Here is a 22,979-nt window from a genome sequence, read left to right on the forward strand (position 1 = left end):
GATCATTGGTTCATTAGGATCTGAGACCGGTAAATGCCTCGGCACGGGAAATATCATCTCCATAATGACGATACCAGTGGACTGATATAAGAAGAAGAAGCCATGATTCTCTACTGCCAATTCATCCAAACAAACAGAAACTCGCACTTGTCTCGATCAACATACGATATCTATCAGAATGTCTCTTACAGTTCACCATCTCCAAGTCTCCCAATCAGAACGCATCCCCTGGTTGTGTGAAGAACTCAACATCCCTTATGATCTCAAACTCTACAAACGCTCCCCTCTTCTCGCACCGCCAGAGTTCAAAGCCCTTCATCCCATGGGAGCTGCTCCCGTGATCCAAGATGGTCCTGTCACACTCGCAGAGAGTGCCGCGTGCATCGAGTACCTTAGCAACAAGTACGCCAACGGATCTCTCTTCCTGCGCCCAGACAACCCAGCCTATGCCGACTTTCTCTACTGGTGGCACTTCCCTGCCGGTACTCTCGGACCGGCTCTGGGGCGCATCATGCTGATCCGTTCCGCCAAGCTCGGAGATGATAACCCCGTTGTGCAGTTTGGAAAAGCAAAGTATAGCCAAGCTTTGAAGCTGCTGGACGAAAGGGTCAAAGAAAATGAGTGGCTTGCCGGAAATGAGTTTACTGTCGCTGATATCATGGTTGTGTTCCCCTTGACTACAATGAGGTACTTTTCACCCTACAGCTTGGAGGAGTATCCCAACATTGTCAAGTACCTTGAGCGTATCGCGGGCAGGGAAGCGTATCAGAGAACGATGGAAAAGATTGATCCTGGCATGGAATTGGCTATTGGCGCGAACCCACCAAAGAGCCCTTTCAAGTTGTAGGTGCTTGTGGGTAGAGATGCGTATGTTCACAGCACCTACATTATGCTGGAGTCGTCCCGAGGCCAAGTTATATAACAGAATTCAAGTAGACTATTTCAAGCCTTTTGAGTGGCTTGCCATTCAATGAATTAATTGTATTTGCTCTCATTTGATTGACAATCATTGTAGCTAATTATCATATGCCAAGCATCATGAATTGAAAACATTAATCCTGACACACTTGACTTGCGTCCAATCATTAAGGGCGTCAGTACCATTCTCCCTGCCAAATCCACTTTGTTTGATACCCCCAAACGGACTGTTTGCGCTGATACTGCCCCAGGTATTGACAAAGACCATGCCCACCTCGATTTGATCAGAAACCCTCACGGCCCTGCTTATATCATTTGTGAAAACAGCAGCCGCCAAACCGTACTCGTTATCATTAGCGAGCGAGACGACCTCTTCTTCTGTCTTGAACTTGGCAAAGCTGGCAACTGGTCCAAAAACCTCTTCACGCATAATGGTTGCCGTAGGCGAGACGTTGATGAAGGCTGTGTTTGGGACAAAGTTACCCTTGCTATCGGAGTCGGTTGATCCGTGCAAGAGTTCTACTCCCTCGCTCTTGGCTTTGGCGATGTATTCCATAATTCTGTCCTTTTGTGTAGCGCTGATGACGGGTCCCTTGACCGTTTCGTCGAGAAGAGGATCGCCCATGACAGCTTCCCTCGTCTTGGCCGCAAACTCGGAAACAAACCGATCATAGACATCTTCATGGACATAAATTCGACTTCCGGCCGCACAGATCTGACCATTGTGAAGTGTGATTCCTGCTGTCGCAAATGCAAGAGCATTCTCAAAATTAGCATCGTTAAACACGATACTTGGACCTTTACCGCCTAGTTCAAGCGTAACTCTCTTTAGGTTCGATTTTGCGGCGCTGACGAGGATAGTACGTCCGACGGCTACACTGCCTGTGAAGGAAAGCTTGCGGACTTGATAATGATCGGCGAGAGCTTGGCCTGCCACAGGGCCTAGACCGGTGATGATGTTAACTACACCTGGTGGGAAACCTGCTTCAAGGATGAGTTGGGCTAGCTTTTGGCCGTAGAGAGGAGCTAGTTCGGGTGTCTTGATAATAAGAGTGTTTCCAGCTGCGAGGGCCGGACCTAGCTTCCATGCTGTGATCATACTGTCGATGTTAGCATTGTTCGACATATGATAAAGTGGAGTTGGAATTACAGGGGAGTGTTCCATGGCACCACGGCAGCACAAACACCGATAGGCTCTCGTTTGGTATACGCTAATCCTTGGTCAAAGTCCAATGATTGCCCATCGATCTTGTCTGCCCATCCTGCAAAATATCGAAGTGTCTCGACAGCCTGGACAATGCAGAAACCGAGAGACATGTTAAACAACAAGCCCGCGTCAACGGCCTCAATGGAAGCAAGTTCTTGGGCATCTCTCTCGATTAAATCAGCTAATTTGTTGAGTAATCCACGTCGCTCGGCAGGCCGGGTAGTCTTCCATGTCTTGAGAGCTTCTTTGGAGGAAGAGACAGCAGCGTCGACGTCAGAGGGCTGGGCGGCCGAGACTTGGCCGAGGGGAGTATTGTTGGTTGGGTTCTCGGTCGTAAGGGTCTCGGAAGTAGTGGAAGGGATGAATTCGTTGTTGATGAAAAGACCGGTTGGGACTATCAAATCGTTAATCTGTGAGTCTATGTTTGTAGTGGGATTGGCCGTACTTTGGATCTTTCGACTCCCAGCGCCAGTGATGGTAATTTCTGCCATGATGTAGTTGTGAGAGATGAAGTAGTTACAGAATTTACTCAAGAGATGCACAATCAACGTACGATATTTATACACAGCTTGGTTTCGGAGCCGCAATGCCACAACGTATTGATCCACCCGCCGAGTCGCAAGTACATCCAGCTCCACTAGAGGCGGCAAATAAGACGTGAACACCTGACAGAGCGTATTTGAATCCTACATAAACCGATCCGTGCTTGCCACTTTGACAGGGATTATCCATGTCCTGATTCGTGTCGCCGAATATTATCAGATCATTCAGACCGATCGGTGGGGAACTCAGAAACAATTGATGAGATAACTAATCCAGGATAAGCACGGAATTCTTGAGATATCAAAGTTTTCCTTCAGTCAAAACCAGTACAAGGACTTGTATGATCGGTTGTAGCTCTGAGCTCTAGTATGACTACCGGCATTGCACGACACAACATGCTTGCGTTGGTAGTTTATGATGGAAGTTCAAGCAAAGAGAAATGTTCCGCATCTCGTGATACCCCCTAACGGTTGTTACAAACGCATCTTGAGGGACCAACTCTGATTGACCATTAATTAACATGCTGAGATACATCCTTTTCGTTCTTGAATTCCCGTATCAATTGGTCATTTTGTAACAATGAGCTGCCAAAGCTGACAGTCTGAGAATAAATGCTCTATCCCTACTGTTTCTGTCTGATCTATCATTCCCCTCACTCTTGCAAGATATTAGATCATTGACTATTGGGCTGACCCTGAAACATAGCTCCCCCTTGGACTGGCAGTGGTATGTCAAAGGGGAAATGTTTCATTACCAGCCTTCAGTTCAACTCTAGCGCACCACTTTCCTTTCTACTTAGAAATGCACGCAGGCAGACCCTGAATTGAATCTTTTGTTCTTCCCCTAACATTCAGTTGCTTCCAGTCATGATCTCGGTAGTTGGTTGGCCGATCTTCACAACAGCACAGGGGTGCTTAAAAGTGGTTGCATGGCATAGCGCTCGTTTTATTGCGTAACTGAAAGACGTACAAAGACCTCTTCATTATTTAATATTATTCTGGTTTCATGATTCAAGAGCACTATTTTTGCAGATTGTGGAATGACTATTAAAATATGAATTCTGATCAAAAGGTCAAAGTGAGGCGCCCAGGTCATAACCTCCTTCAAGCCATTTAATAAACCCAGAATGCAGCTTTGATGAACAAAGGCTTCTTGGTCACGTCCGAGCCTGATTCTCAAGACAGGATTAATGTGTTCTAATTCCAGGGGGGGTCTTTCTTTATCGCTCTGTTTCATTCTTTTCTTTATGCTTTTGAGAGTTTTGGCAGATCCGATTCCAATGGCATAATTGAACAGCATGAGAGGCTGCTTGGGAGATCTCCAAGCTATAAGACGTTGTAAAATTTCCATAATCATTAAGTCAATTGCTTCCAAAACTCTGAGCTATCTCCTTGCAAACGTCCAAAGTTACCAAGTCTCTCACTCCATTTTCCTTTGATTCGAAAACTCAATCACAACGGCCAGTGCCTTTACAATATGTCGGATCAACAGAACCAGAACGGACAAAACCCATACTATCAGGCGTGGTCTCAGCCAGGTCACTGTAGTTGTGGATACAATAACATGGTCGGGACGTCGATCTGCCAGAACCTCGCCAAGAAATGCAAGCTTTTACTACCATTGCGCCCTCTAACGGTAGCAACCTCAGAGAGTAGGCCATTAATTATAACGATGTATAGAACGCAGGCTAATTTAGTCAGAGGAAGACGACGGTTTTCAGGGTTACGAGCAGCACGAGCAACGCGAGCACCATGAGGATCACGGCGAAGATTCTCAGGTCTAAAAACGATAATATCAGGGGCGCGTAGCAGGTCTGTTGTATGATACTTTGAGTGTTTAGCAAAAAGGGCCAAGTAGACCAACATGGGAGCCAGTGATCTCTCAGTCGCATCACATGTTGAAGGGAGGTGTGAGGGCTACAAGTATGGAGGGCGTTCTAGTTAGTACGTTGGGTGTTTCCGCGCACATCAGGGGTTACAAGAGAATGAAGAATTACTCATAACTCTGCGATATTTAAGCTACATATGCTCATTGTGGGTTAGTAACATGGCCTGGACTGTTCATTATATAATACGCGACAACATCGCAAACTCACGATCATGATTGCCAATGTACTCAGGCAGATATTAATGGGAAACCATTTCTTTTGAACAGCGGCGAGTTAATTGGTCAATTGATTTCAAAAGACCTTGGATTAAATGATACAATCAACTAAATACAAAATACATGCCAACTTGCGAGGGGAAAACCTTCGGGCAAAAACCCCTCTCGTAACTCGCTCGGCGCCTACAAGACTAAGCTTGCAGGATATCTTCTGGGCCGCTTGTGTTTGAAAACAAAACCATGGTCTAACGACGTCCCTCTAATTTCTTCAACACTTCGGCTTTGAGGGGATCGTTGTCATCCAATCGCCAGGCGCCATGCGCAAACCAAAACTCTCGGAAGCCCTTCTCGGCCAGTGCAACTTCCATCTTCCACTCCCACAACCTCTTGTCTCTTATAGTCCAGTTGTTATTGTCACATGTAGGCATAGATTCCAGATAAAGGTTGGTACGAGTCATAGTACGTACCCAGTCCCTAGGGACGAAGCCAGCAGAGCCCCACGTGGAGATTCCCACCAGTCCTTTTGTCTCATCAATCATGAATGCAATCGGCATCGCGTGGTTGTGAGCGAAGACAAATTCAGAGCAGTCTAGGCCAATCTCCTCATAGTTCCTTTGAATGACCTCTGGGGTGAACATGCTCGGGTTCTCCCAATCGTCCTTGGCAGAGTAATAGTGAGTCAAGTTCCCGCCGTCAATGCCGCAGATGCGACCATTATTCCACTTGGACAGTTGGTCATAGGCTTCCGCTATCTGCCGCGCCCACTTCATCTGCAACTCTTCATCATCTGTCTTGTGCCAGACCTCAGCAATCGACTTGCCCGGGAGGATGGTGTGAACGATGTAATAGTGGTTGCCATATACTGCGTGACAGTATTCAGTGGGGACCATGAAGTCGAAAGATGCCTTTGCCAAAGCTTTCAACGTGTTATGCTCTTGTGCTCCGTTGTTATAGGTCACTTTGAGGTGAGCTTGGCCTATCTTGAAGAGTCCCCAGTGCTCATCAGACATTTTGACAACGTCTGTGATGGGGCAGTCGTCTGAGATTCTCTGAGTGGGTGGTTTCGGAATAGGGGCTTCCGACATGGTGAAGAAGGAACCCTGATCACCTTCCCAGTAGGGCTGTTGTGGCTGGGAATGGTGTCGGGTTATCAAGGCCTCATCGTTGACAATCCATGAGTCCTCGCTGACTTCTTTGACGAGGTCGTGTATGCGATGGGCGTCGAGATAAGCCATGATGGAACGAAAGTTGAGTGTAATTGTTTAGATAGTGGAAGGATGGATTCGAAGTTTTCTGTCGGTTGCAGAGTTATGAGATGGACCGAAAGATATGGAAAGAACAACAAGGTAATTATACTTGTGTCCGTTGTTATCCAAGCGCTCGACTCCCCTCGACTCGACGCAAGATGGTCGAGGTACTCGGTCCAAACGTCGGGATTGTTGGTCGGATTTCTCTATTGTCATTCTGCAGGTGATTTCGATAGCGGAAATGTACGAAAGTTGTGAAAGGAGGAGGTAAAACCTGGTGTGATATCTTCTTTGTTCAATGCTGGTGATGGTGTGAAGGGTTGAGACGGCATCTCCGCAGGCACGATTGGTGTGGCACATAATGCTTTGATTTATTCTTTGTTTGCTTTCATCTTTTCAGACTCTAGTATCTTCTAGGTATTTGCACTCCAGCTATTGTGTCACGTATTCTTTGTTCGTGAAATCAACCACCGCTCGGACATACGCCACAATATAAATGTTTTTTCTTTCTTCTTTAGCCTTGCCTTATTGGCCCTTAGTTGACAATCAGCGGTAGACATCACAAATGCTGTTATTGACTCTCAAAAGAGCTCAAAGAAAGTCTGCTTCATACAACTGGTAAGAGTTGTTTCCAGGCTATACTGACTGTCATGTCAAGGTACCCAGGGCGGCTGGCACTCCGACTCAATGACTGTGCACCTCTGACTCAAATCCTCATTTCTGGTTGCTGGTTACGGCAAAGACTTAGCATATCCAGCTAATCCCTTATGGGAGGGCTAAAGCTGAGTAGTCTCTCAATTGAAATGAATCATCATTGGGCAGCAGATGTACCTATTTTTTTTTGGCTGCTGTGTTAGTCGCCCACTGCCAATATTCACTAGGCGATCTTTCTTTGACAGCCTCTAACCATTTTGACTTAATCCACATACGCTACCTCATCGTCGCGATTGTCGACTGAGGCGCTCTTGTAAATGACGCCTTTTGATGTTGCAAGTTACATCGAGTCTGTCGAGGTAAAATCCACTTTCCAACGTGACGATTGGTGTATAGCCATCTGAGTTTGACTCGGGCTTGGACAAAGATATGACAAGATAGTTGGAAGGCATGTAAGAGGTAACTGTGCGGTTATATTGTGTATGTTGTCAAGTCAGAGTTTTCAACACTGAATCACGTTTCCATCATCACGTAATTCTGTATTACAGTCGGGAAATACATTTTCCTCAGGACCCACGCTGTCATCTTTGGCTTACCTCGTCTCTCGTATATCCAACTCTTCCACTTACAAAATCGCCCCACAATCATGAAGAAACACCAAGGGCGCCCTAGTAAAGCCTGTGATTTATGCAAGAGGCAAAAGGTACTTTCTGGACCGCGACGAAGCTTGCCTTCCAAATTGCTGACAGTACATGCAAGATTCGCTGTTCAGCTGATCGACCAAGCTGCAGGAGATGCGCAAGACTAAAAACCTCGTGTCACTACAATAACAATGGGATTCAACATCAAGTAGCAGTCGCGGGAGGGACTAGAAGAACAATCAAAGGATTACTTCCAAGTCTTTCGGAGCCTTCTCCCTCTGCCACCGGGACTGCTACACTAGAGGCTCCCGATGACAAGATCCCCCCTTCTCTTATCAATATCCTGGTTGAACTGTACTTTAAAAACGTCTACCAGTCCAGTTTACTGCTACATAAAGCCACATTCATAAAGTCACTTGCAAACTCAACTGTGCAACATCATGTGCTTCTCAGCATGTGTGCTTTGGCAGCTAAGTAAATTTTCCTAGCATTGGCAGACATGACTTTCAACTGACGCGTCTCTAGTTTCTACGGAGATGAACATGGCCGATCTAAACTTAGTCACCGAAGTCAAAGGGAGAAATGGGCCAGAAAGGCTGGCTCACTCGTGTTTGAAGATATCCAAGACTTCCACCAAGAAAATATAGTGACGTTCTTCAATCTCGCATTGTTCTGGCATAGCCAAGGCTCATGGAGAATGAGTTTTCTTCACAAAGGTAACTGAAGCCTTTTACCATCATGTTATTGTCTAATGTCACGAAGGAAATGCCTGTCAGCACCTTCACATAATCGGCACAAACGTTAAACATAACTCCAGCCTTGCATCCGAAATATACAGAAGGCGTTTCTGGGCCTGTTACCTGATGCACTGTTTCAGTTCTGAAAAACTATTTCGGTTCGAAGCAATCGCTGATGTTGAAAATTTGCCGTTACCCTGGCCCGACAACAACTTCGAGGCAGGTACGCCACCTACTGATATAGCAACCATCGCAAATGGAGTGGTGACTGGGAGTGAATTTGCCGAGTTAATACGTGGTTTGCATCTTTGGTATACATCATACGAAACTTTCAGAGCTACCCTTCACTAATTTGTAAAGGTCTCATGTTGCACCTGCGGTCAGATGCAGAGAAACTATTCTGAGCTCCCGTATCCAACAAATATTTGCTATGGAGAGCAAGATCTTGGCCTGGTGGTCAAGCATCCCTCTTCACTTCAAACTTGACGCGTCCGCAATCCCGAATGCGCATCATGAATCAATGCCAAAAATCCTCCTAACTAATTTTGTATATCATCAATCACTATGTGCTCTGCACTCTTCGATTGTACCGTTGTTCTCGTGGTCCAAGGGCGATACTTATCAGTCGTCAGCACGACAGCTTTCAGCCCAAATCGCGTTTGAACATGCAGGAGCAATATCTATTCTAATAAGATGTATCCTGAGAAGCGCCTATTCTATGAGCTCCATGCCAATATTCGTCGCATACGCAGCGTATTCCAGCTGCGCCATACAGATACCTTTCCTATGGTGTTCCGAGCCGGCAGTCAAAGCTCAATCTAGATCCAACGTGGAGTTAAACGCGAAGATCATCCAAGGGATGTCATCGTATTGGAAGTTAGCTTCTCTTCTAGTAAGATACCACCATCTATAACCATTGAACGCCTGCTGACCCATTGCAGAAAGTCTATGTCCGATGCATTCACGACGTTCATAAGGCGAACCCTCCGAATATATCTAATGAACCCAGATACACGGATTCCTCTGCTTTCTTACACTTTGGAGCCGATTCGGATCTTGCAAAGGCGTCAATTCTCGAGTTCACGGGAATATTGAGATCGAGTGAGGGCGGTTATGTAAAACCAGGAGAGGAAAGTCGAGACCTAATGACCGGGAAAATATCAACAGATTTGTCGGCTCAGATGAGTCTTTCGAGTAATGCCAGTCTTGATGAGATGGTCCACGACACACATCTCGATATCTCAACAATGGCTGCCCTCGATTCTCAGGTCACCGATTTGTCTGGTTTCAGCAGTGAATGGCCAGCATTGGATGTGATCAACTCACTCATGGATGCTGATCTTACTAGTGCATTTGCCATGGACAATAATATTGACCTTGCAGGTTTTGAAACGGACTTTTTGACTTGGGACACACTGGATAGCACATAATCCATGGTCCTAGACTGTGAGGGTCAATCGAGCACATATTGGAAAGGAAACAGGAAACAGCCAACACAAAGAACATTAGACCATGCATATCCTTGTTTTAGCCTTTCAATTTATTGATCATGCATTGAGTTGTGTTTTGTTCGAGTCATGAATATACTCTCATCATGACTCGTCCCAACCTTATCAGCTGATCGGAGCCATGTCCCCGATAAAGTTAGGTCTCTGACCCACTATCTTGCACTGATTGCCCCTGTGCCACAGTACTCTTCAGCTACACTTTAGTGCATTAAGCCCCCAAGATAAACTCTAGAAGCCTAACAGTGGGCCACGTGGGACTAACTCTCAGGCACTTGTCAGCAAATTTTTTCATGATAGCTTCAACCTGGGCCCCTCGGGCTTAGACCTATTCAAGACAAAAGGCACTTGCCACCCACTTTTTTCCCTGGCTCTAGAATATTTTTCCAGTCTTCTTTTTGTCTTCTCCACGATCTTGATCTTTACATCTCCACACTCTTTCCAACATCATATTAAAAGACAAAGATGAGCACACCGCGTACGCTAGCGCTGCCGTCGAGCAGCTTACCGCCTCTCTTTACTCTCGCTAAACAAGCAGAGTCCGATATCTTCAACGCTCTGCATTACTTGGCCGCCATATACTGCCCGCTGTCATTCCCATTTTCTATTGAACTGGATGAAACAAAGCATGTTGTTGCTGAACCGGTGGATTCGGGATACACATCCGGGAACGAAGATGATGAGCCTGCTCCAACACCAGCTACTATCCGAGCAGATCCGTATGAGAAATCTTTTACGGAAAGGTGGTTGACTGGCTTTTTATCTCGTGCCGAAAGCCTGGATAACTTTACTTCCGAGGAAAGTAGCCAGCGTGCTTTGGACCAGGCAGCATATATCTTCGAATCACTTTTTGCAAACGCCTTGGATGAAGATGATCAAAACTCACCATTCTTACGACAATTTTCTTTCGACACACATTCTACTCAAGGAGAGAAGAAACACATCTCGGTGCAGTTGAACGATGGGCTTGCTGGGACGAATGACTCGGACTTTGAAGATGTGGGCCTCCAGAGTTGGGGTGCTTCCATCGTCTTCTCGGACATGTTGTGCGCGACTCCAGAACGATTCAGTCTCACAGACCTTTCTCTTACAAAACATAATCGAATTATCGAGCTTGGTGCGGGCACTGGGCTTGTGAGTCTTGTTCTCGGAAAGTTGATTCCAGCGCTGGGCATCACAGATTCCAAAATCATCGCTACCGACTATCACCCAGCTGTCCTTGAGAATCTGCAATCCAACATAAGCATCAACTATCCAGAGGACGCATCAGCTGTTGAAACAAGCTGTCTCGACTGGGCAGACTTTTCGCTCGATGCGCCTTTCGATGTGCCTGCTAGTATGCTTTTCGCAACAGATGTGGTATACGCCCCTGAGCACGCGTGCTGGCTACGCGACTGTGCTACACAGCTTCTCTCTGAAGGGGGCGTTTTCTGGTTGCTGGTCACCATACGACCTAATGGCAAATTTGCGGGCATTGGGGACACTGTTGAGGCTGCTTTTACAGCAGATGAAAGACCGTGTGGGAAGGGTGGGAAGAAACTTGATATTCTCGAGAGGCAGAAATTGGATAAGCGAAGTGGTGTTGGGAGAGGAGACGAGAGTCATTATGAGCTTTTTAAAATCGGTTGGGCTTAGACGGATGCATATGAGAATTTAGACAAAAGATGTAGACTAGACATGATAGACAAGGGAAACCTGATAGACTAGACTAGATGATTAGCATGATAGACATGACGGTAGATCAGACATGAATACAAACCCGTACGAAGCAGATAAGTCAAATCGCGATACAACAGAACAACGACACGTTCTATAGATGTATAATAACAAGATGCAACTCTACCAAACGCACAGAAATGCCAAATATCTATAAGATCGACAGCAAGGAAACAAACAGCCGCTTTAAAACTCCGTCTAAATATCCTTCTTCTCAGCAGCAGCCGCAGCGGCAATTCTCTTTTTGGCCATAGTGTTGAAAAACGTTCCCAGACAGAAACCCACCAGGCTAAAGAACGGCGCAAACATCTCCTTGGGCACAAACAAGTTTGCAAAAGTCAACAATATCGGGTGCAACGCGCACATGCCCTTTGTCATGGGAACCAGTCCAGCGCGTACTGCACCGCGAATTTGATCGGTTGTTTTCGCGCCGGCGATGATGGCCATGGAAGCGAGATAGACAGTATTTTGAATAGGGAAAAACTACAGAATCAGCTACACGATTACATGTCAGCAGAAGATGGGGACGTACAAAAAGCATGGTAATAATCTGCTGAAGCAGGATCTTGCCGGGGAGTTGCTTCTGAACCATGGTGTTGAGGAAATGAGATAGCGGCGCGGCGACACAAGCCCCGTAAAAAGCCATCTTGGGAACGCGCGACGTGATTGCTGGGCCGTAGCCTGGGCGGGCATAAGCAAAGTATGATGCTACAATTTCAGTCAAGGCTGATAAAGAGCCTTGAGTGTACATTTTCGTGCGGAGGGGTTTTAATTGGAGTTGTTTAAGGTAAGCCTATAATATGAGTATCTGTGCTGTGCTGGACGATAGTGTACAGAACTTACAGCCAGGAGAGCTTTTGGGTCAATAGCGCTTTTTCCATTTTGTGTGCTCGTTAAAGATGACATTTTGATGGTTATGTTTTGCTGTGATGGATCTATAGTGTGAAGTGAGTGAATTGAGGTGAGATGATTGAAATGTGTTGTTGTTTGATGACGACCGATAGGAGAAGGTGAAGGGTGTAAGGTACAAGGTGCCTGAGGCAGAGAAAATCCAATCAAATCAGCCGTATATATCAGCCGCGGTCCTCGGCCCGAGCTCCCCCGCTTAGCTTGGTGGATATTATCAAGTCGGGGATAAATAAGATGAAGACAAATTATATCAATAACAAATACTCAATTGAAGTATACATATCGAAACTGGGAAGCTGCGTATGAAGGAGAGTACAGTGAGTGACTATCATTGGAAAACTGATGCGAAATGCCTTGTTATGTAAAATCTCGGCCGACTGTGGAGATAAAGTGCATGTTCAAAATCCATGATCTGGGGAAACGTGGAGAAACGGGGTAAACTCTAGGGTTACAAGATGCCTCGGGATGTTGTAGTCTAGACTACCTTCATAAAATATAAATCAACACTATGCGCACTATCTCCGTTACATTTACGTATAGAAAGTCAACTTGCAATTATGTTTAATCGAAATCAATAAGAGACTTCTTTTTCTATATCGTGCGTCTAGTCTATATGCTCGAAGATCGACCCGTCCCAGAAGTCTCTTTCATCAGCCATTCCTTCCATTTCTCATCCTTGAGGATATATCTAACCCTGGCCTCCAACCACTCTGTATTCCCCCAGAATCCCCACGACGCCTGGAATCTACACCAATCGACAAGAGCACACTCCCAGTGTCTCACGAACGTATCCCATTCATAATCAAACGGCCCTTTATCAGCAGGTCGACGACCAAGCAATGTCTCATGATACAAGTACAACAAAGCCTCCTCGCCATGGTCCATGGCCATCTCGTGCGGTATCGAGGGTTTGTCAGTTAGCATGTCCAGCGGGACAGAACATGTGAATAGCTTGGCGAGATCGCATACGCCGAGACCTAGACCGACATACTGAAAGTCAAAGAAGCAGACATTTTCACCAGACTCGGTGGTGAAGAGGTTTTCGGACTTGACGTCGCCGTGAATCAACGTCTCAAATGGTCGGCCAGTGGGAGTCAAGAATTCGGCTACTAGTTCCGCCATCGACTTGCCTGGCCCTTGCAAGGGCGTACAAAAAGCCTCGGACCATTCAGAGTATGTATCGACAGCAAGTGAATTGTACTCGCTGCGTCGTGTGGCGAGATAAGTGTAGCCGCCGTTGAGCCACAACTTGGCCCCTCCAGTCTGAGTCTCTCGTCTTTTGAACTCGTCCATTGGTGGAAGGAGATAGTCATCGAGATTCGGGGGCAGTGACTTCCATGAGCTACTATGGAACCTGGCCAACCACTCCAGCGCAGACTGTACCTGTCTTGGTCCAAGAACGGACCTCTGGCCCCCCTCAACAGGAAATTTGACTCTCAGATCTGTAAGAATCGTAGCGGTAAGATCTTTCAGCTCTCCGCCATCGTGTTTCGATTTCCAGCTCGAGGTCAAGCAATGTGCCACAGCTGTGTCCTCTTCCAAGTGCGGAGCAACATGTTCGTAGAAATATTGCTCAACATCGTAACTCAGAATCTTGCGCAGATGTCCTTCATCGGTTGGACCAGGTGGAGGGGAAATAAGTTTAAGGATGAGAAAGAAGGTGTTGTTTGATCCTCTTGCGTGTGCGAGGTGGCGGACTGCGGCTGCGGCTTTAGAATCGGCTGGTCTTGCGGTAAGGGCACAGATGTCTCCGTATCCAGCCCATAGTGTTTGTAGTTCTCTGAAAGAAGTGATTTCGAGGCCCAAAGGCTCAAGGAGTACCTCGGCGACTCGCTTGGAACTGGCCATTTTGGGTTATGTGTATGAGGTGATAGTTAGGTGGTAATTGGAAATTGTTGAGCTACGTCATTGAGGATGTAAACGGGCCGGAATATCATTTCGGATGTGGGAAGCGGGTCACTCTGTACATTTTTCTAATTGATGAATCGTCTCTGTTGGCTAAATGATCAACACTAATAGAAGATAACTGCCATGAATGATCAACCTCAATCGAGAATTCGCCGACGATGAACAGAGTAGGTCGTCCAGACACAGCCTCGATTATCCCTTTGTGGGTCATTTCCGAGCAAAAGGTTCATTAGCGAGATTGCTACGTAGGGCTGAATAGGTAGCTCCATCCATATTGTCAAACTCAGCGGTGAACATGTCACTGATGTGCGATGATTGAGGATTGGATTCCAAGGCAGTGCATCTTTACCAATGAAACACTGACCTCTTCATTTATTGGACCTCCCTTTCGCGTGCCAAGATGGGTTGCCTCTAGCCAAAGGATCAATTCCCTTATGAGGAAGAGGAACAATCCAAAAAAGCCAGCCAAAAGCAAGGATGTGGCAGAGTTTAAGCATAAACGTCCCAAAAGGGGCCTGACCCGGCGCTACAATTCCGCTGGAAAAAAACATGCCCAAGGATCACCATTCGTTGCCGAGACGAATGTCACCACGAGCAAGGCTGAGTCTGCCAGGCAGGGGTATCGCTGTGGCGTCACAGGGAACATGGTATTGTGTTATTGGTCAAGAGCATGTTGAAGGATTCCATGGATGAGAATACAAAACAACTGTAATTTCCTAGTTTCTCTCTGTAATTGTTATATAGCTGACGTTTCTTCATGTCCAGACCAAGTTCTCAAATACCAACCAAACCTCATCAACCATTCTCAGACTTGACCAACTCTACACAAACACCATGAAGTCGTCAATTCCTCTCGCTCTTCTCGGCTTAGCTCCATACATGGCCCAGGCCCAGAAGAGCACCACCAAATACAGCAGCACAACCGTTTTTATCCCCCCAGTAAAGACTGGTTCCGCAACAGACATTTACGCCTCCATCATCGCCTCAGACGATAGCAGCACAAAATATCTCCTCGGCTGCCAAACAGCGCTTGATGCCTCAACATACTCCTGCGATAATGACTTTTCAGGCATTACATACACCCGCTATGCGTCCAGCATAGACGTCCAATTCGGTGTGACATCGTTTGGTTGCGAAACGGGTAATGACCGAGCTATCTGCGTTTCCAAGACTGCCACAGGCGATGATGCAGAGACTAGAACTCTTACATCATCTGAGAGCTCGCTCTGGATGACTGCCATTACCTTTGTCGATGTCAAGAAGAGAAAGACGACTGCTACCCACGCACAAGAGACTGAGTCATCAAATCGTAAGCTATGCAAGCGAAAAGTTCGCGATCATGTTAGTGGTGGAAGCGACAGCGAAAGCGACAGTGGAAGTGGCACTGGTACTGGTACTGGCAGCACTAACAATGGTGATGCTGATGCTGACGCCGATGGAGATTCCGGGTCAAGCGTCAACAAGAAGCCTAACAACAACAATGACCAAGACTGCTCCGCCGCTTCTATCGCATCATTGAGTTGGGCTGCCTTTGCTATGGGTTTTGGAGGATATCTTGGCTTGAATTTGGCATAAGCTCATTCATTGGAGAAAACATTACATTTAACTCATACGGGTCACCGACTCTGAATATCTCAGACTACCATGCCAAGTTGGTTGGGAATATTTGCAGAATGCGATTAGCGTATACCAATTCATAATTACAATAGTGTTCAGTACGATCGTTTATGCTTCCGTAGCATCGTTGTTGTGGTACAGCCTGTTGTGCTGTCTTTTTTTAGAAAATAAAAAAATAATAGCTTTGGTCTAACATATGTTAACTGGATTTAGTGAATATTTTGGGTTCATGCTAAAGAGGAACCTCTTAGCGCAACTCCGTGTTTAGCCTGTCTTTATATGACTACTGTTGAGATTATCCTCAATTCGGACTGGTGGTTGTTCAACTAGATAGACAATGGGCAGACAAGGCCCAACGAAGCATATATCCAGCTGTCCTCACTTAATAGTCCGCCTTGATGTCCCCAGTCTTGTTTTCATTTTCCTTACGCAAAAACCCACAAGGACCACCAACCTGGTCGGCATCAGACTGGTACTGTTTGATCCTCCCATACATCTTAGCCTCGTATTCCTCAAATCGAGCTTGTGCCTGGTCAATATCAGGGAATATCAATCCTATAATCCGTCTCCACAAGTTCTGTTTCGATTCCTTGTTGTTTTCGATGTCATATGAAGAGCTTGGCCAACGTACCCTTCTACAACATGCTGAATATTCAGTTCTATGTCGTTCTATGACGTTTGTTTGGTCGGGATCTCCAAGGGCGTCATTCATGCCCATCGTTGAGATTATCGTAGTAGACACAGTTGCTCTGCTTAGAGTCGGTTGTAGAGAGAGGGTAGCCAAGCACAGGTAAATCGAATAGTAATACTTTTTCCGATGCATGAATCATACCGATCGCCGTTTTGACCCGGAGCAGCCTGTTCCTATCTTAGGGTTCAAGTGAGGGTAGTTACAATTGTCTTTTATGAATTTCACTGCAACTGCCTCTTGGTGGAGCTTGTATTTATGGCACCCTTGTGCAAAGACTCAAGCATTCATACCTCAGACTAGGACTCATATACTTCGACGGAAGGATCAGAGTACTCTCACGTCAGGAGTAGTCACAAGACATAATCTCACCCATGGCTACGCTAGTCCAGTCAACTAGCGTAGTAGGTTTGTTGTCTGACTACTCCTTGCCCTACCCTTAAGTACTGTCAGCACATTTTCCTACAGCACTGGACCTTTCAGCTTATCTCATACACGGAACTACTGCCGTGGTCTAACTAAGTGCCTAATATTGCTCATCGAGTCCAGTGATTCGTTAGACTGTCTGGATTGATTAGTATTCATCGTCTAAACGACTCTTGGCCGTGTGGACGTCATTGTACGTCTGCGGGAACCTTTACCCGCTTGACTTCGTTAACTATAACACGTCTTCGCTCTTCTCTTCATACTTACATGATCTAAATGAACATTGTTTACTTATGTGATTTTGTGCCAAAGTTGACTTACACCACAGCGCCAAGTCCGCGATCATCGATCAAGACCCGTCTTCTCCAGAAAACCCTTTGACGATCGCTTGGCATTCATCTGTGCCAGGGTTTTGATGAGATCTACACATGCATGTCCCGCATGTATCGATCTACGTTGAATTTTTGAGATCTGATGGATAATACAGATGTTTGTTGACTTGAGTGAGCTGTGGAGATGTTATTTGAGATTTTGTTAGTAGGCGATGATAGTGACCGAACTGTTAGCAATTCCTGCTTCAGTACAACCAACATAATGGCCAGTATTCTGTAACCTACACTTCAACTCATTAAGTGTTTTGCCAATTTTTCATCGAGTCTAATTCTTGGTAGTCTGGATGAGGCTGGTCTCGGTACTCAAATTGGCGGACACGTCAATTCGAAGACAGTAGAAGCGTGTCCACACGCTACAGACTATAGTTCAATGAGCCATTGACGACAGGGATTTTACGGAGAATTAAAGTCTATGCGTGTGACTGGATGATAGAAAACAATACAGGCGGTGGAGATGAGCTTTTGAATACATTTTGCAGGTACCTATCGACCGTTTCTTCTTCATTTAATCTGCTGGCGATGCTCTGATAGAAGGCCATGACGGCCTAACTACGATGGAGTCTTCAGTAAAGAACGACGAGACATATTCTATGTACTATTCAGCATACACAACGCATCGCTATTTGCCTTCAAATGGTAGACTCCCACTTCGAGACTGGGGCGAAATTATTGCATGCCGTTCAATTGACTCAGTCGTAAGTTTAAACTTCTGGCTATCTTGATCAAAGTAAGCTTATTCCAACCCACGACGCCATCACCTCATTTCCCCAACTGCAGATTCAAAGGTGCATATCCCCACGGGGCACACACCCACGCTCAAAAGGAACTCGCGTCGGGCGGGTCGAGATAACGTTGCATGATATGACTGTCATCTTGTGATACGCATTCCCCGGATTATCAATGAGTCGTACTCAAGATACGCGTCCTATGCACATCAACACCGGCTTTCCAAAAACGGACATCCGCAGATACTGACTACTAACCAACAGATCACTAGGAAAAATGCGGTAGAGACAAATACCACCTTGTGTGTCACTGTAAAGTGTGCGCCATGACTAAGTACTAAAACAATTCCTCCGGGCCTGGCAATGTGGATCTTCGGGGTAATGGAGCGGACCCGATTAATAGCGGGATACAGCTCCAGTTTAAATTTACACAGTTGCCTGTCAGGACTGTGATACAACACGACAACAAGGAAGGGATCAACAGGACCGCTTCTTTAATGTCTCCACGGGTTTTATGCAGTTGGGACTTCCAGGGTTTTATGAGCTGATATGAGGAAGATGTCGGGGGAGATCGGATTGTAAGATCTTTGGCACAGAGGTATCTAAATGGGTTCAGATTTGGATGACATGCATAAACAGTAACAGTCAGTTGTAAAAGTGCATGTAGTGCTTCTATTGAGTCTATCCAACTCTATAATGTTTCAAACATCTATACTCTCTATCCTCCTTCCAAGAGAAAGACGTCTAAACAAGGGTATCTTAATAAAAAATTGCTGTTTCCTTACAGAAACCCCAGCCATATAACAGCTCAAGCCATTCAAGACTTCTCAGAGTTAAAACCAGACTCGTCGCGGACAGTGCCGCTCTCCTCACCTGGCTTCTCCATCATGCCACCACGACCAGCCTCGTCAACAAGTCCAAGACGGATGGCCTCGCGCTCGACCTCCTCGTGGGTGAGGAAAGGAAGCTCCTTGGCAGCCTTGACGTACGACATGTTCTCGACGAAGCCCTTGGCGAAGATGATGTCGATCTCCTCGAGAGAACGGTTGGCAGTCTGTAATTCATTAGTGCCTGTTTTTGTAGATACGATAGTATAGAGTAACATACCTCCGGGTAGAACCAGTACAGAATAGGGAAGAAGGTGGCGTTGGCGCAACCAAAGAAAAGGTAGGTTCCCCAGTGGATGTTAGAGATCATAATGGGAACAATCATGACAATGACAAAGTTGAACAGCCAGTTGGTGCAAGTAGATGTAGCGTTGGCCTTGCCACGGGTCTTGAGGGGGTTGATCTCGGCGGGATACAGCCAAGGAAGAGGCAGCCAGGTAGCACCAAAGGAAGCAATATACGTGAACAAACCAGCGATGGCACCCTTGGAAATTTGAGGCGCATTGTTACCAGGGTCGCTGCCACCGGGAATCAAGAACCCCATGGTCAAGAACATGGAAAGCATCTGTCCAGCGGTACCAATAAGCAGCAACTTGCGACGACCAACACGCTCAATGAGGAACCAAGAAGATGTCGCAAAGATGGAGTAGACAATCATGTTGATACCACCTAGCAGAAGAGCAAAGTTCTTGTCGCCAAAGATGTCGGTACACAGAATAGGGAAGTAGTAGATAACAGCATTGCAGCCACCTACTTGCTGCATGAACTGGGAGCCAGCGCCGAGAAGCATACGACGGAAGTGCTGTGTCTTTCCACCAGTGAACAGAGCCTTGACGGGAGTGCTCTTCTGAGCAGCGAAACCAGAGGCACGGATGGAGTCGACAACTCTGTCGCGCTCAGCACGGGTCTCGTCGCTGTCGATCTCAAAGCCTCGAATGGCGGCGATGACCTTTTCGGCTTCTTCGTGGCGGTCGTGGGTGAGCAACCAACGGGGCGACTCAGGAAGCCAGACCATGCCGAGGCAGACGACAAGACCGAAAATGACCTGGAAGGCAATGGGGAAACGCCAGGTGAGGTCCTGGGGACCATAGGAGCAACCGTAGTCGATCCAGTAGGCAATAAGGGTACCAAAGGCAATGATACCACCTTCGATACAGATGAGGAGACCTCTGTTGGAGGTGGTGGAACACTCAGCCTGGTAGGTAGGGATAGTAGAAGTGTTGATACCGTTGCCAACACCGGTGATTGTTCTGCCAACGATGAGCTGGGCGAGAGCAGAGTGACCCTTGATGGCGGTAACTTGGATGATTACACCGAGAATCATGATCCAACCGCCGAGAATCATAGCCCTTCTACGACCGAGAAGATCACCGATCCAGAGAATGAACATGGCGCCCAATAGACATCCAATCTCGTAAATGGCAGTGACAAAGCCCTGCATGGTGCTGTCCTTTGTCTCGGGGAAGTAATCATGGAAAGGGTCAGCGTCAATGATTCCAGACATGACACCCTGATCGTATCCGAAGAGGAGGAAACCAGTTGTTGCGACTGTAGAGATGGCCAGGGACAGTTTCTTGCCCGTCAGGCCCGCAAAGGTGGGAGGCATTTTGGGTGGTTGTTGCAAGACCAGCTGTGCTTTGAGATGGGGGTGCTAACAAAACAAAAATAAAAAGCAGCTCTCCCAGGAGCTGTAGTCTATGCACGAAGCGTGTTGACAAGTAGACTGAAGAGAAGGAAGAGGAGACGGGCCTTTATATAGAGAAGGATCAAGGTCTGTATCCGTCCTCGCCCGTCCATCTCCACATGTTAAAGTGACGATCATCCTGAACAACGTTAACAAAGTTCGCCGTTGGTAAGAGAAACATCTCCATACCCAACTAGAGTCCCTACACCTGTCTCATCTTGTGCTTGTCTCCATCGCCATGTGCAAGCAAGCGGAGCCTTGAAGACCAAGGGATTAACCCACTGAGTCGTGCTGTAGTTATTAGCGTCGATACCACTGTAAGCCAGCGGCCTCGTAGGGCATCCTTCAATGCGTCATTCCGTTCTGTGCCGGTACCCGACTTGTGTTTGTCCAAGTACACATCTATCCCCGGGATCTGCCAAGACCGGTAAGAGATCCACGAGCGGAGGATCTCTTTATTCAGTAACACCGAGGGAGTGTGACGTCAAGTAATTTTCGGCAGAAGCGCTTGGAGAATAGTTTTTCGGGAATGGTTTTTGGAGAAGCCACAGGGTGCAGTGGTGACGATCTTGTACGGCAGAGCTATCATTGGTTGACTAAAATTCGGCATGTGCGAGATATCATCAACTTTATCAGCCTCGGTTTCCATCACTGACATCTGTCTTTTCCAATGACGATCTCTCCTTGAACAATCTCGCATATGCTCCCCAGAAACGTTTTCTCCAGTTCATACAGTTTACAGTTATAAAAAAAATGGCGAAAAAAAACAGGACCGCGGGGTTCGCTAACCAACAGTCAACAAAATCCGGGCCTCAAATCTTGAAGGGACCACTTATAAGTGACGATCCTCTCCTCACAAGGTAAATGGAGCGGACAGGCAGGGGTTCAGTAGTTCCACAGCTTGGAGGATGGTAAGGAACTATTGTTTTGCGGTGGCCCACGGGGAAAGAAGGAGAAGAAAACAGGTATTTTTGACAAATTCTAAGGTTAATTTGTTCGCGTGGGGGAAGGAATTAAAGAGTTTTCTTCCATGTCGGGCAACGTCCTTGGCAAGGTATTTCTCTATGATTACAGGGGGATATCTCATAGGGAAGTATCATTGGTGTAACGTTACTTCTGAATGGTATCACTGGCCTTGGTTTGGTGCATTTAGGTACATGTCTTGATAGACTCTGCAGTCCACTGTTTAGTGATGATCAATATCTTGTTTTTGATATCTCTTTTCGTTTGGTGCTTTATGAAATGTTATGAGAACAAATAGACGTGAATTCCTAGAAATGCAAGTCGTTCTTGTGCAGTCTTGGCCAGCGGGAGATCTTCAACCACAGGGACCTGGTTATTGACTTGGCGATCCAGAAACATTGGCATTCACCATCATTCGCCATGATTTTGATAATTACCTACAATGGCCAATTACTCCTACTGCTACAGCTACGTAGTACAAGACCTTTCTTTGCCTTCGATGCATTCCTTACATGGGCAATTAATCCGTCGTCTTTGGTACCATAATTGATGTCTCCCTACCTCCGCCGATCATTCGTAATTAAACTCCCGATTTTACGGAATCCTTCCCTCTTGTTCTCGGATTACTTGAATAGGTCTTGCGGTCGCTTACTCTAGCCACCATCTTTCATCTCCCTTTGAGCCGCACCGCCTTACTTGCTACAGTCAACCAGTACAGAACCCAACCCTTAATCTGTAATCCATCAACACTTGACTAAATATCTGGACCCTGTCCTTGGCTCTCCACTTCTCTTAAGCATCAATTACAATCCTACGGATAACTTTGCCGCCTGGTTTCTTGGCGAACCGCGTCTACGCGGGCATAGTGAGGGTTTACCATGCGCCAATTCGTCGTACCGGTGGATATTCGCCAAGAGAACCAGTTTGTAAATGGTAACAAGATACTACTAAACTCATACGATATTATTGATGAAGCCAAGAAATTAATTCTCTACTGTTACATCTATTTACCCGAGTCTCTTCATTGTCATTAAATGTAACATGCGACCCAGTATTCTTCATCTTGTGGGGTCTCCAATGCGGGATACTTTTGACCGAGTTTTTGACCGAGAAAAGAGGTCCCCTACTTCTCTTTCTCCAGATTCTCGTTAAAATATTTTGGCGAGAGTTTTTTGGGTCTGGGGGATTGACGTGAGAAGCTGGGGAAAATTGCCACTGAAGGGGCGAGAATTAAAATTGATCCGCAATACTTTGGAGAAAACAATGATGGGTGCGTATTAGACGAAAGGGACGAATGGATAGCTAATTGGTTTATTAGAAGAAAGCGCAGTTGAGGTAGGAGTCGTAAAGAAATGCGACAGCTCCGACCGTAGCTGCTATCACGAGTATTGTTCTTGGTGTGGACAATTGAAGATCTACATCGATCATGGATCAACATCCATTCAACACCACAATAAATGCTAGCCTTATTGATTCAGCACCACTGGATGCGATACCCAAAAATAAATT

At 46.4% G+C, this 22,979-nt stretch overlaps 10 protein-coding genes across 10 annotated transcripts; 5 read left to right on the forward strand and 5 right to left on the reverse strand.

Annotated features, from left to right (window-relative positions):
• Window positions 1-16: 16 nt before the first annotated feature.
• On the forward strand, window positions 17-992 carry EDB82DRAFT_514640 (glutathione S-transferase). The gene has a single exon (XM_025738252.2). The coding sequence runs from the start codon at window positions 179-181 to the stop codon at window positions 845-847; it is 669 nt and encodes a 222-aa protein (XP_025593032.1). The 5' UTR covers window positions 17-178; the 3' UTR covers window positions 848-992.
• Window positions 993-2,748, reverse strand: EDB82DRAFT_569350 (aldehyde dehydrogenase domain-containing protein). Its single transcript, XM_025738254.2, has 3 exons — window positions 2,571-2,748; window positions 2,069-2,519; window positions 993-2,018 (listed from the first exon to the last, which is right to left on the reverse strand). The coding sequence occupies exons 1-3, from the start codon at window positions 2,614-2,616 to the stop codon at window positions 1,037-1,039; spliced, it is 1,479 nt and encodes a 492-aa protein (XP_025593033.1). The 5' UTR covers window positions 2,617-2,748; the 3' UTR covers window positions 993-1,036.
• Window positions 2,749-4,144: 1,396 nt separating this feature from the next.
• EDB82DRAFT_529782 (uncharacterized protein) lies at window positions 4,145-4,451 on the forward strand (the record flags this gene model as incomplete). Its single annotated transcript, XM_065609211.1, has 2 exons — window positions 4,145-4,319; window positions 4,369-4,451. The coding sequence occupies 2 exons, from the start codon at window positions 4,145-4,147 to the stop codon at window positions 4,449-4,451; spliced, it is 258 nt and encodes an 85-aa protein (XP_065463382.1).
• A 480-nt stretch (window positions 4,452-4,931) lies between these two features.
• EDB82DRAFT_541195 (uncharacterized protein) lies at window positions 4,932-6,279 on the reverse strand. Its single transcript, XM_025738256.2, has one exon. It carries the CDS (start codon window positions 6,004-6,006, stop codon window positions 5,017-5,019), a length of 990 nt encoding a protein of 329 aa, XP_025593035.1. The 5' UTR covers window positions 6,007-6,279; the 3' UTR covers window positions 4,932-5,016.
• A 1,006-nt stretch (window positions 6,280-7,285) lies between these two features.
• EDB82DRAFT_514646 (uncharacterized protein) lies at window positions 7,286-9,626 on the forward strand. Its single transcript, XM_065608967.1, has 6 exons — window positions 7,286-7,375; window positions 7,432-7,787; window positions 7,839-8,029; window positions 8,076-8,361; window positions 8,411-8,942; window positions 8,992-9,626. The coding sequence occupies exons 1-6, from the start codon at window positions 7,319-7,321 to the stop codon at window positions 9,478-9,480; spliced, it is 1,911 nt and encodes a 636-aa protein (XP_065463383.1). The 5' UTR covers window positions 7,286-7,318; the 3' UTR covers window positions 9,481-9,626.
• A 14-nt stretch (window positions 9,627-9,640) lies between these two features.
• Window positions 9,641-11,375, forward strand: EDB82DRAFT_319501 (putative methyltransferase-domain-containing protein). Its single transcript, XM_025738258.2, has one exon. The coding sequence runs from the start codon at window positions 10,021-10,023 to the stop codon at window positions 11,188-11,190; it is 1,170 nt and encodes a 389-aa protein (XP_025593037.1). The 5' UTR covers window positions 9,641-10,020; the 3' UTR covers window positions 11,191-11,375.
• Window positions 11,356-12,483, reverse strand: EDB82DRAFT_319511 (uncharacterized protein). The gene is made up of 3 exons (XM_025738259.2): window positions 12,115-12,483; window positions 11,804-12,064; window positions 11,356-11,754 (listed from the first exon to the last, which is right to left on the reverse strand). Exons 1-3 carry the CDS (start codon window positions 12,175-12,177, stop codon window positions 11,470-11,472), a joined length of 609 nt encoding a protein of 202 aa, XP_025593038.1. The 5' UTR covers window positions 12,178-12,483; the 3' UTR covers window positions 11,356-11,469.
• A 238-nt stretch (window positions 12,484-12,721) lies between these two features.
• On the reverse strand, window positions 12,722-14,166 carry EDB82DRAFT_514660 (kinase-like domain-containing protein). The gene has a single exon (XM_025738260.2). It carries the CDS (start codon window positions 14,026-14,028, stop codon window positions 12,790-12,792), a length of 1,239 nt encoding a protein of 412 aa, XP_025593039.1. The 5' UTR covers window positions 14,029-14,166; the 3' UTR covers window positions 12,722-12,789.
• Window positions 14,167-14,752: 586 nt separating this feature from the next.
• Window positions 14,753-15,732, forward strand: EDB82DRAFT_319559 (uncharacterized protein). The gene is made up of 2 exons (XM_025738261.2): window positions 14,753-14,796; window positions 14,854-15,732. Exon 2 carries the CDS (start codon window positions 14,923-14,925, stop codon window positions 15,661-15,663), a length of 741 nt encoding a protein of 246 aa, XP_025593040.1. The 5' UTR covers window positions 14,753-14,796; window positions 14,854-14,922; the 3' UTR covers window positions 15,664-15,732.
• A 2,889-nt stretch (window positions 15,733-18,621) lies between these two features.
• Window positions 18,622-20,735, reverse strand: EDB82DRAFT_319606 (general substrate transporter). The gene is made up of 3 exons (XM_025738263.2): window positions 20,697-20,735; window positions 19,044-20,646; window positions 18,622-18,990 (listed from the first exon to the last, which is right to left on the reverse strand). Exons 2-3 carry the CDS (start codon window positions 20,427-20,429, stop codon window positions 18,754-18,756), a joined length of 1,623 nt encoding a protein of 540 aa, XP_025593042.1. The 5' UTR covers window positions 20,430-20,646; window positions 20,697-20,735; the 3' UTR covers window positions 18,622-18,753.
• Window positions 20,736-22,979: the final 2,244 nt, after the last annotated feature.

Source organism: Fusarium venenatum (genome assembly GCF_020744135.1).
Source record: "Fusarium venenatum strain MPI-CAGE-CH-0201 chromosome Unknown EDB82scaffold_4, whole genome shotgun sequence".
Classification (NCBI taxonomy): Eukaryota; Fungi; Ascomycota; class Sordariomycetes; order Hypocreales; family Nectriaceae; genus Fusarium; species Fusarium venenatum.

What these genes read in the sequence shown, in the direction of transcription:
- EDB82DRAFT_514660 (XM_025738260.2), bottom strand. Translation starts at nt 14,028, where the DNA reads ATGGCCAGTTCCAAGCGAGTCGCCGAGGTACTCCTTGAGCCTTTGGGC.
- EDB82DRAFT_319606 (XM_025738263.2), bottom strand. Translation starts at nt 20,429, where the DNA reads ATGCCTCCCACCTTTGCGGGCCTGACGGGCAAGAAACTGTCCCTGGCC. An exon ending in TGTACTGGTTCTACCCGGAG is followed by an intron (nt 18,991 to 19,043) that starts GTATGTTACTCT and finishes AATGAATTACAG; the next exon opens with ACTGCCAACCGTTCTCTCGA.
- EDB82DRAFT_514646 (XM_065608967.1), top strand. Translation starts at nt 7,319, where the DNA reads ATGAAGAAACACCAAGGGCGCCCTAGTAAAGCCTGTGATTTATGCAAG. An exon ending in ATTTATGCAAGAGGCAAAAG is followed by an intron (nt 7,376 to 7,431) that starts GTACTTTCTGGA and finishes AGTACATGCAAG; the next exon opens with ATTCGCTGTTCAGCTGATCG. An exon ending in ATACGTGGTTTGCATCTTTG is followed by an intron (nt 8,362 to 8,410) that starts GTATACATCATA and finishes TAATTTGTAAAG; the next exon opens with GTCTCATGTTGCACCTGCGG.
- EDB82DRAFT_319501 (XM_025738258.2), top strand. Translation starts at nt 10,021, where the DNA reads ATGAGCACACCGCGTACGCTAGCGCTGCCGTCGAGCAGCTTACCGCCT.
- EDB82DRAFT_569350 (XM_025738254.2), bottom strand. Translation starts at nt 2,616, where the DNA reads ATGGCAGAAATTACCATCACTGGCGCTGGGAGTCGAAAGATCCAAA. An exon ending in TGGGAGTCGAAAGATCCAAA is followed by an intron (nt 2,520 to 2,570) that starts GTACGGCCAATC and finishes ACGATTTGATAG; the next exon opens with TCCCAACCGGTCTTTTCATC. An exon ending in GTGCCATGGAACACTCCCCT is followed by an intron (nt 2,019 to 2,068) that starts GTAATTCCAACT and finishes TAACATCGACAG; the next exon opens with TATGATCACAGCATGGAAGC.
- EDB82DRAFT_514640 (XM_025738252.2), top strand. Translation starts at nt 179, where the DNA reads ATGTCTCTTACAGTTCACCATCTCCAAGTCTCCCAATCAGAACGCATC.
- EDB82DRAFT_319559 (XM_025738261.2), top strand. Translation starts at nt 14,923, where the DNA reads ATGAAGTCGTCAATTCCTCTCGCTCTTCTCGGCTTAGCTCCATACATG.
- EDB82DRAFT_541195 (XM_025738256.2), bottom strand. Translation starts at nt 6,006, where the DNA reads ATGGCTTATCTCGACGCCCATCGCATACACGACCTCGTCAAAGAAGTC.
- EDB82DRAFT_319511 (XM_025738259.2), bottom strand. Translation starts at nt 12,177, where the DNA reads ATGTCATCTTTAACGAGCACACAAAATGGAAAAAGCGCTATTGACCCA. An exon ending in ACCCAAAAGCTCTCCTGGCT is followed by an intron (nt 12,065 to 12,114) that starts GTAAGTTCTGTA and finishes CTCATATTATAG; the next exon opens with GCTTACCTTAAACAACTCCA. An exon ending in AGATTATTACCATGCTTTTT is followed by an intron (nt 11,755 to 11,803) that starts GTACGTCCCCAT and finishes CTGATTCTGTAG; the next exon opens with TTTTTCCCTATTCAAAATAC.